Source organism: Rhinatrema bivittatum, chromosome 6, assembly GCF_901001135.1.
Source record: "Rhinatrema bivittatum chromosome 6, aRhiBiv1.1, whole genome shotgun sequence".
Lineage (NCBI taxonomy): Eukaryota > Metazoa > Chordata > Amphibia > Gymnophiona > Rhinatrematidae > Rhinatrema > Rhinatrema bivittatum.
Genome location: NC_042620.1, coordinates 26,659,432 through 26,671,008, shown reverse-complemented (window position 1 = coordinate 26,671,008; position 11,577 = coordinate 26,659,432). Strand labels below are relative to the sequence as shown.

The window sequence follows — 11,577 nt, the reverse complement described above, 5'->3', positions numbered from 1 at the left end:
GTGCTTTTGGCCTACTAAAAAGCGGAGATACTTGCGATGAGCCGGAGCTATCGCAATGTGGGTGTAAGCGTCTCGGAGTCTAGAGAGCAGAGCCAGTCTCCTCTTTGTAGCAGAAGTAGAAGAGAGCCTAAGGTTACCATTTTGAACTTCTCTCTTTGAAGGTACTTGTTGAGGGCTCGTAGGTCCAGAATTGGACGAAGTCCTCCTGATTTTTTTGGGATCAGAAAGTACCGGGAATAGAACCCTAGGCCTTGTTGTGAAAGAGGGACAGGTTCTATTGCGTTTGACTGGAGAAGGAGGGAAACCTTCTGCTCCAGAAGGGCAGAGTGGCCGGTTAGTCCCCATGTTTGCAAAGGTGGGGAGTCTGGTGGAAGAGTTAAGAAGTTTAAGTGGTAACCCTGAGCAATGATTGCTAATACCCATTGGTCGGTTGTGATTGAGTGCCACTTTTCATGAAAGTGTCCTAATCGACCTCCCACTGGTATGCTTTGTAGAGGGATCTGGCTTCCGCTCTCCAAGTGGAAGTCAAAAACCCGAAGCAGGCGCTGGCTGGGGAGCTGCTTGCAGTTTTTGCTTTCGAGGCTGGCGAGGCTGAGATTTTTGATAAGGCCTCGGTCTGGATCTTGTTGGTGGGGGATAATACTTCCGTATACGGAAGAATGATATCTTAGAGTCCTTTTTGAAGGGCTGTTTAGAAGGGAGATCAGAAGGTATCGATGAGAGCTGCTCGAGGGTCTCATGATGGTCCTTTTAATTCAGCAACTATTTGTTGAATTTGTTATCCAAATAGATTATCCCCTAAGCAGGGCAGGTCAGAAAGTCTGTCTTGAACTTCTGGGCGAAGATCAGAAGACTTGAGCCAGGCCCAGCGTCTTGCCGAAATGGCAGCTGGGCCTTCAAAACCCTTAGTTACAAGGGCTTGAAGATGTTGTTGGAATTGTTCAGGCAGGGTTTCAGAGAAATCTTGTATTTGCTTGAAAATGACCCTATTGTATTGGGTCATGTACAGCTGATATATACGTATATAGGTATAGACGAGTATGGCTTCGTCCTTTTTGCCTTCTTTTGGGCTGATTCAACCACTACTGAATGGTGGTCAAGCTGAGGTTTTTGAAAGCCAGGTGCTGACCGTACGAGATAAGTAGAGTCAGCTTTTTTATGTACTGGAGCAATGGATCCAGGATTCTCCCAATTCTTTTTTAGAAGGTCAAGAAAAACCTGATGAATTGGAATGGAAGTGATCACTTTAGGGGCATCCAGGAATTGGAGAAGCGCCATCATCTGGTGCCTGTCATCTTGCTCCGTTTGAAGCTGAAAAGGGACCAATTCCGACATTTCCTTCACAAAATTGATGAAAGAGAGGTCCTCTGGAGGAGAACACTTTCTTTCAGTAGGAGAGGGTGGTGAAGGTAAATCATCGGTGTCTGTGGACGTATCATCCCCCCAGGTGTCATAAGGATCAGCGGACTGACCTGTAAGGACCAGGAGGGGGTTGGATACCTGATGGTCCCGGCTGAGGCTCTGAGAAAATCGAAGGAATCACCGGGGGCACCGAGAATGCCCTGGCGGGCATTGGTGCCGGCATCGATGGCGCCGATGTGCGTATTGCCCCCGATGAATGAATCGGTGGCGAGGGACGACACGGCATCGATGGTTGAGGCACAACTCCCGAAGGAGGAATGCGAAACGGTGTTTCTCCTCCCAATGAAGCTGTCATCGGGGAGCGCACCGGGGCTGTCGGTGACCCAGGAATTACCGGTGGAAGGGCAGTCATGAGCGCTTCCATCCGGGAGAGCAGCGGTGCCAGCGCTGCTGGAATCGGGTCGGTGACCGGTTCCACTCTCGGCGCCAGAGTCTGTGCCGGAGGGACCTGGAACCGTTGCATCGCCTTGTCGATGGCCTCCTGGACCAGCCGGTCCAGTTCTTCCCGGAGACCTGGGGTAACAAGACCCGGTTCCGTAATGGAAGAGGGAGGCTGAGGCAGAGCCGGAGGGACCACCTTTACAGGCGGAATCGCGACTCCCAAACCCTGATCGGGTGAGGGTTGCCTCGCTGTCTCGGTCGCAGGAGTGGACGGTGCCACTCCTGGCCGGGGTTTTTTCGATGGAGGCTCGGACGGTATCGAGGTCGATGACTTTGGTTCCTCGAGGGTCCGAGACTTGCGATGCCGGTTTCTCCCTCCGATCCCCTTGATCTTCGGGGGAAGGGACGGGAGTCTATGGCCGTGGAGACGTCGATGGCGGATGGTCACCGGAGGATTGTCGATGGTGGTGCGACTTCGACGGTGCCGGTTCCGAAGACGTCGATGTGATGGACGGCGTCGGGGTGTGAGCATGGAAAAGGAGTCCCATCTTCTCCATTCTGACTTTGCGACCTTTAGATGTCATCAAGGCACATTTGGTGCAAGTCAGGACGTCATGCTCACTACCTAAACACCATACACAGACTCTATGAGGGTCTGTGATAGACATGGTGCACGTACAATCTGGGCACAGACGGAAACCTGACACCATGCCATGAGAAAAAATTTAGCCACGGTACAGTCGACGGCCATTAGGCCTCGAGGGCCAAACTCGACGGTAATCGATGAAAAACGGCAAAAAACTTACCGAAGTACCGCGGACTGAGTAAAGAAAGAGGAGGGACCCCTGTGGGGCAAATTTAACCTTAAAGAAGTCCGTGAAAAAATTCCTGTCAGGAATGTGGTCAGAGCTCCTTAACCGCGAAGGTACTGCTGCGCGGAAAAAAGAAGACTGAAGGGGGGACCCCTGCTGGCTGCAGGGTTAGTGCCATGCTGGGCATGCCCAGTAGGGGCCAGTCAAAGTTCTAGAAACTTTGACAGAAGTTTTCCGTGATTGGGCTCCGTCCTGTGACGTCACCATATGTGAGGACTACCATCCTGCTTGTCCTGTGAGAAATAAGTTAACACGTGCTGTGACCAATGTCTTTCTGCTTGTGGTACACAAATTCTCAGCTAACCAACATAAGACAAGATCTTTCATAGCACAGAGACGGCACTTACAAGCACTTATTAACATATCTAGTGTATTGCATATTATGTCTGAAAGAAGTGCATCTTGCTTTTGTTACCTTTGTTTTATTTATATTCCTCACTTCCTCTTTCCCCCAAGCTTGGACCCTTGTCACTCTCTTCTAGAGCACTTAAGAGAATTTTACCGTGGCAGTGTCCGGAATAAAATTATATCTCAAGTTAAATGAAGGCTGAGTTTAACAGATCAGTTCAAAGATACAGATTTCAATCCTCCCCACAGTATCCACATACTTTTGCACATTTTAGAAACGCAATGAGCTATGGTAATAACGTGTGTTGGCACTAAGGCTGCTGCCCCCACATTTCTTACTGCCAAGTATAACATGAGACAAACAAGGATTATTGACCAAAGGTCCAGAGAGGCTTGAAATGGTAGGAAGAGGAATCACATGCTGTCTGAAAGAGAGAGATAACTAGCCTGAAAGATGAAACAGGTAATCAACAACAAGAAGAGAGACAGAGAAGCATTTCTTTCAATCTCTGACTTTATTCTTTCTAGGGGGCTATCCTCTACGTGTTGAAAAGAGAGACTCAAATGTTATTAACTTGGTCATTAATTCCCATGAAACATTATCCCAAACAAATTATGAACCCATTATCTTATTCGTCCCCAAGCCTCTGCTACATCCCTCCCATCCTATTGCCACTGGAGCCCTGTTTGAAAGATAAGGATTCTGCTGATGACTCAAAGGATGGATTTTCAATGGTCATGTCATTATGGAAAAAAATGTTGAGATGAATATTTTGGCTATGATTTTTCTTGTGCCTAAGGGAAGGGCAGAAGTGTTCAACATCCTACTTGTATGTACCTGTTGTATACTCAACTGCTGACCCTATCTGATAATTACTGTGAAACCTAACACTATTCAATCCATTCTTTATAGATTTCATTATTCAGGAGGCCAGCATGTTTCCCTGATCCACTAGCTAAGCACAATTTCTGCCCTTTGTTCAAACCCAAACAATTCTACTTGAACATGGATCTCCTATGAAAAATGCAGAAAAAATGGTAAAAATGAATACAAATGGTAAACAGATGCTGGAGAATTTCCTTTGTTTTTTGAAAATACAGTCACAACTAAGGAAGACTCCTCAAGTAGGATATCTGTTGAGTTATAGTCAGCCAGCACTGGTGCAGACATCCCATATTTTCAAAGAACAAATGAAATTCTCCAGCATCTATTTATCATTTGTATTCCTTTTTACCATTTTTTTCAGCAGTTCAATCTGAATTATTCATAGGAGATCCATGATCAAGTAGAATTGTTTGGCTTTGAACACAGGGCAGAAAATTATGTGCATAGGCCTTAGAGGGTTAAGAGGGCAATTCATGCTGCAAGACCAGTTGATGCTAATTGAAGATTTCAGCAGGGTTAAATCTCAGATAAACCTTCTCTATTCTTTGAGCAGCAAGGGGATTTGTGCAATTAAAACAATGGATCTTGGAAGGAGAGAAAATGGGGAGGAAGCCGAAAAATAAAACACTTTAAAAATTTCTCCCAAACTAACTTTACCAGCCTTAAAAATTAAATGAAATATTTCCCATGCCTCTCCAAGAAAGATGGCAGCAGTGATCTTGCTCACCCTCTAAACACCTTCCTTGCTAGTTTCTATCATCCCATGGTATTTGAGATGCTTGTAAAAAAAACATTACTTGTCAGACTATGACCCATCATCATCAGGATGGCTGATGAAATAATGAGGGAAGTAAGAGTGACCATCTTTACTGAGTGCTCCAAAAAAGATATCTGCCCCCAATCCTCTGGTGCTATAGCACCACAGAGAACAAATTACTTTGGTGATTTGTGATAATTTTGAGGGCTTGAATTCAGTATTATGCTCACTTTGATTCTTTTTACTTTGCAACAAATTGGAAGTGCTGTCTAACCATAAAAGAAGAAAATCAAAATGCTGGATGTAATGTGGGTCAGTGGCTAAGGGGGCAAAAGAAGCGAGAACAGTGTGTAAAAAATATAACAGCTAAGTTTTATTGCTTAAGAATTTCATATTATTTAAAACATCAAATACATCCAACTCAATAAAACTGAGTGGCAAAATCCTACACACCCAAGCTTTTGTTACGATTCTGAAACGAATGGATGCAACCATCTCTGGTTGCTTAACAGCCTAACTGTGTATTACTTCATATTTAGCACAAAAACATGCACACACAAGAGGAAAAAAAGGAAAGCCCAAAAAGTAACTATGTAAGAAGCCTATCAAAAAAAAAAAAAAGGATAAATGGCAATTCAATTTGCAATCAAAGCAAAATAAAGATTTAAAAAATATATATACATCACACACTGGCACGGAATTGTGAACATCAATAATATTGCTCTTATTTACAATGAAATCCACTTGAACTATCATTAAAAAAATCATTTTGTATAATGGAAGTGTTACAAATGTAACTTTTTTTTTCTTTTTTGCTTTATATTTTTTAAAGAAATGGTATGAAAATAATTATTCATAAAATCCAGTCTTAATTCTAAACCACTCTGAAAGTCATGTGAAAGGTACATTCATGTTTGTATTCTACAGCATGAAACACTCACATAGAAAGAACCAAAAATATCTTGTTTTTCTCTCTCCCTCCCTCCCCCAGCCTTACTAGGACAGCGATATAGACCTTCATAACCTGAAAAGTAAAATAAAATAAAGCAGTTTTGATTTTCAGTGGCTGTACAAAAATAGTTTTAAGGCCATTTGTACCACAATAGGTAGAAAGATTACTTTAGCTAAATAATGCTTTCTGGTGCAATAAGGCGTAAGGTTTTCCACCTCTCCCTGCTGTATGCTCACCAAATTCTTTCAGCAGTACATTTCATTTTGGAGGGATGGAAAACAATTTATTTGTTCATTAAATGGTGATGATCTTTTATCTCTCACCAGGAGTAATTTATTCTGGCAAATGTGTGTGCCTACTGCACTTAGCTAGTGCACTAAGGACCCAATTCGTTAGCTGATTTCTCCCATTCTGTGTATTGGAAAAAATATACTTTTGATAAATTAGGCCCTAAACCTGATTTTCTATGTGCAGTTAAAGCTTTAGCCAAGATGGCGATAAGATTTCTGACCTACATTTAACTGATACTATTGTGGTGATCAAAAAAAGAGGCCAATAAGTGTACCCCACGTCACTGTGGTATAAATGGTACTCGAACTCAAACTGCTTTGGCAACTTTAAGAATATTTAAAGTATGGAGGTCAATATTCAGTAAGCCAGTGTGCATGAAAGTTAGCTGGATAAAATTATGTGCATAACTTTATCCAGCCAGCTCTGAGTAACAGTAGTGAGCACAAAGTTTAACTGTGCCCTGGGAATGCCTACATCCCCACATCTTTTTATGCAGGTAAATTTTATACACAATGAGTAACACGCACAAGTTACATGCACAAAATTTACCTACTGAGCAGGGGCAGGGAAGTTTTCAACCCAAAGATTTGGCTACAACTGTTTTGAATATCAGCTTCACAGATACTACTACATAATGTTGCTGTAAAGACTTCATTCTGAATTTCCCCAACAAGATTATAAAATGTATGCGACTAGTATTTTAATGTACACCAAGGCAGCACAAACAGCTCATCTAATTCTATGTACTGTGTATACATATACATATGTGCAGTCTTTCTTAATATAAGGGATTATTTCACCTTCATTTTGAATAATTAAGTGCTTAATCTAGCCCTCCAATTAGTCAATGACAGTTCAAAATGTCTGATAAATTTCAAAACTCAAAACTTGAAAAGCTATCCCAAAGTATAATTGATATTTGGGGATTATGCCGCTTGCAAATTGTCTTCATGAACTGTTATACACAAATTAAAGCCGCCTTCTTATGATTATGTCAGATATCGGTCTTCGACCCCATTTTAGGAGGAAAAAATATCTATGCAATGACCTCTTCAGTTGTACATTAGGAAGGGTTTATTGGCTGGTGCTGTGTTATTCAGACAAAGCTGCTGTAAATTTATAGAAAGATCCAGACTGGACAATGCACAGCAAATTAAACCTGATTTCTAATTTTATATAAACTGGGCTAGCAGATGTTTCTCCTTTGTAATTCATTGTAATCAAGGGGCAGGTCATATTCATACTCTAAAGAGGGATCTATCTATCTATCTATAGTGAAGGGCTTTGGTTAGAATCAACAATGGCATAAGATAAACCTGCACTTCCACAGAGAATAAGAGCTCTAAAGCACAGTAGTTTTAGATACCTGAAGGCGCACATCAAGTGACAGTCAAAGGACTACCTAATCTTGACATTTCCAGACCACAGATTCACTTTAAATGATATTTTCTAAGCACAGGGCAGGCTTCACAAACAGTCAAGCTGTGTCCTCACTGGTCAGGCAGCTGAGAATGATCTATCTTATAGAAGAGCTTCACAGTAATGGAGAGCCTGGGTTGTCCTATAAGCAGTTTATGTTTGCAGAATACAGAAATCAAGAAGTTAAGCAGTTCTTTCCTGAGATACAACCTGCTGACGAGAAACCCTATAAGAGAATTCTAGTAATGGTGGAAGAACAGTTTCAACCTATTGTGAACTCTCCCAGAATATTTATTAACACTAATAAAACAAATCATCTCTCATGCATTGGCAATGGAATGATTCAACTATGCAAGGCACTCTCAACTCAACTCTGTGAAGCAAACACCACCAGATGTTTATCTAACTGGATACTTTAATCATGTCACATCAAGGATTACTGCTGGGCCCTGATCTTGCACTTGGGTCTAGGCTGCGGAATGATATCACAAAGAATAGATTAAAGTGAGAGAGGCCTATTCTGCATAACTTATTTTTTGTTTTAATCAACAGACCTAGAAACAAGGTTTTAATTATCAACATATTCAGGTGAGGCAAAATTTGTATCTGGACAGACAAGGAATGAGTAAAGTCTGCTGCTCTGGCATTAGACATACTTTGATAGATGTATGAAAGATCGCATGAAACTCTAATTGTGGTAGCTTGGAAATATTTGCTTTCACATCTCCCAATGTTTATTTTCAGCAAGAAGGGCAACCTGCCACAGTTTTGGGGGTCAGTTTCCTTAAAATGCTCCCAAATATTTCAGAACAGTCGTGCACGTACAGCAAACTATAGCAGAAGTAAAAAGTCTTCTGACCTTGGCATTTCAACATCAGAGAAACTCCATGCTGTCACTGGACCCAGGAATGAATGCCAGACTGGTTTCTATTTGCTTTCCAGCTATTGTAAAGTCTTCATCTGGATACCACAGCCACATTCTCAAATGGTTCCATGCTTTGCGCAATCAGTTTTATATGGAATGTTTGCACATGACTGATATTTTTCAGACCAAACACTGTATCATTTTTCTTTCATTGTACAAAATTATATTTACCTTTTTAAAAATATTTTAAAATTACACATAGTTCATTTAGCATCTTTTGGAGTTTTTACTCTTATAAAATTTTATCCTAATTGATATGAATTGATTGAAATTTCTTTTGTAATTGTCTACTCAGAGGGCTAAATGTAAGAAGGTTTTACACATTTTTCCCAGTTGAAAGAAAGATCTTTTAGAAGTTCACATTTGGTTTTTAAATGCAGCATTGAATGTGCTATTTAATTCTAGATAGCATATATAAAAAAAAAAAAACAAACAAAAAAAAATATAGCAGGCAGTGAATTTGTATGGTTTAGCTGGCTTTTTTCTTGTTTAGACTTCAAACTTTGAGATATAGTGTAGGCAAAAATTAGGTTATCACAAGACATTCAAAAGAGTGGTAGTGCCATAAAGCACATACTTACCTACAGCCAAGCTAGGACATATCTCACAATAGTATTTCTTCCAGCAGAATCCAAAACAGAAAAGCAACAAAGTATACACAACTTGAAAGTAAGCAAAGATATGGTTTCACAGATGGACAAAAAGCCTCCTGATACAGACATGCTAATTAAATAAGAAACAATGCAGACAAATCTGGAACATTCATGCACATATACAGGTAATGGAACCAAAACGACTGTGTCATTTAGAGATGAAAACAAATATATATATAGTGTTTTATTCCTTCCTAAAGAAATGTCAAAGTGGTTTTACACTAACATGGCTTGAAATCACCCAGCAGGGCACCTTGGAAAAAAGAGTGAATTGAATAGATGAGGAAATGTGTCAATACAAACTAAACTGCTATCAAGCACTGCTGAAAAGTTTAAACTGTGTTGCAGTTTAGAGTCTACCAGATGAAATATGCAAAGATAGAGACTGACACTACACAAGGAATTTCATACGAGGCTATTAAAAAGAAATATTCCTTCCCCCCCCCCCCCTCGCCCATTAAGTCCACTGTACCAGCAATGCAAAGGCAGGGGCGATGATGGCAGTTACTTCATGCTGCCCACTGGTGGCATGCAAACACGTCGGGCAAAAGAAGGGGAATCCATCCTGGTTTTTCCAATATTCTGGGAATTTCTCAATATGAAAAGACTGATACACAGGGGGTGAAAAGCACAGGATTGACTCATCTGCTCCTTATGACATGGTGCCAGTTTACCACCTTAACCAAGGGATAAAATGATCACATTATGCGCAGTGAATTTCCACACAGTGCCCTTTCAATCCTCCTATCTCAAGGCACTTGTGAAGAGAATGTGGCGATGTAGGCATTGGTTGCATCAGGTTATCTTGAGTCACATGACCTGGAATAACCACCCACAGCTCTAGGCATCCTAGTTATTCCTGCTGCAAAGAAACAGATTTCATTTGCGCTCTGCTTTTCCTGGCATTTTACATGTTTCCATGCATTTCCACATTTATTTTGTGTCACATTTAAAGTCATTTTCTGCATTGTTCTGCTGCAGTATTTAACCTGCAATTCACTAGTTCATAAAATAAATGCAGGAAATGCACCGAGAATCTGGATTCTGAATGATAATTTTAGTTATATGAAAAAATGGGAATCCTGTTTAAAGCTTAAGCAGTCAGCCATTAAGAAGGGGGAAGACAAAATAGTGTTATGTCAGCAAGTAAGCACCTAAATATATTACCATCAACAAACACAATGGTGCAAATCTGGAGACTGTATATAAATTTTTTCTTTGTAAACAGCCTTTGGCGAACTATCTTTGCTTTCATATATATATATATATATATATATATATATACATATATATATATATCTCAGAGTGTCTAACAGATACTGAAATAATTTCAAGCCTTGTTTGTAGCTATGAGTACGCATAATTGTTTTTGTTTTGTTTGTTTTTTTCTTTTAAATGGAAAGGGACTGTATGGCACTACAACGACATTTCATAAATTAAAAGTCCTTCGTTCTGGTTTTCTTTTCCCAAAGCAAAGAATGAAAATTATAATCTTGCAGTGAATGAGAGATGTAGATTTTTTTTTTTTTTTTTTAAGAGATTGATTTTTGTTTTTAACATAAAGTGCAACAGTGCTGAAGATTTCAAAGTCTTTTCTCAATGCTTGGCCGTTCTCGATCACCACCTCTTGCGAGAAGGGTTATGCCGCCATTAACACTGCCAGTTATCCAGTCATAGGACAGGAGTCTTCGGCTTGCTTCATAGCCCGTTTGCTCACTGTTTATTCAAGGACATCTTTAAGGGTTTAACGAATCCTTCCTCGTAGACCTTTAAGATAGCTTCACAAACAAATCTGTACTGACTCTGAGGGGGGGGGGGGGGGGGGGAGGGAAAAAAAAGGTTTATTAAAAAAAATAATTAAAAGTTACAAGTCATCAAAACTGACTGATTTGCTCACTATTTTAAGTTTCAATAACATTACAAGAACTAGGGGGCCTAAAAAGGAGACAAAATTTCCACTACATGAGACTTTACTAAATCCTTATCTGAAAGATGGGGTACAGGTCTGGTAACCTCTACAAGGTAACGACTCAATGACATTGAGAAATTCCACAGAAAAGCAGCAAGACTCATAGGAAGGAACCAAATATTTACATTACCTGCATAGTCTAGAAAGACTTAAGATATTTAGAGAAAGAAGGAGATGAGGCGATCTCACACTAAGAGGGTCATACCCAGCTTTATGTGATGGATTGTTCAGGGTAACCAGTTCCAGATGACAGCTGATTACTAGGCACTATTCTAACCTCTAATTTTCAGCTTGAGAAGTCCCTCGTCCTATCAGTAAGAATCCATGCAAAAATCTTCTCTCTTTGGAGGAATATTTTTGCAGGAATGCTGAGGACCTGGAACAGTCTACCATCTGATCTTCTATGAGTAGATAGAAATTAAGGATATTCTTACCTGACAATGATATCAAAGGATACAGAGATAGAAAAAGGCCAAAATTAACAGCTGTCATGTAGGACATATGGAAGGAGGCTGAACATGATGAACAAATGAAATTTTTTTTGGCCCAGTAGGTCCTCATACCCATTTCATTTAGATCAATCACAGGGCTGGAATCCTGGCACCATGAGCCTTCATTCACAACTACTTGGAAACATTTTTCCCTATTTTAATAAACTTTTTTCCACTGTTCCTAGTCTGGTCATTGCAACAAAATCTTGAG

General features: G+C 40.4%; 1 protein-coding gene across 1 annotated transcript in view; it reads right to left on the bottom strand.

Annotated features, from left to right (window-relative positions):
• Window positions 1-5,464: 5,464 nt before the first annotated feature.
• PTPN4 (protein tyrosine phosphatase non-receptor type 4) overlaps window positions 5,465-11,577 on the bottom strand; it is a 685,809-nt gene continuing 679,696 nt past the window's right edge. The window contains exon 27 of the mRNA XM_029605153.1: window positions 5,465-10,709. Coding sequence (XP_029461013.1) covers window positions 10,620-10,709 — 90 coding nt within the window. The 3' untranslated portion in view covers window positions 5,465-10,619. The remainder of the gene's footprint in view (window positions 10,710-11,577) is intronic.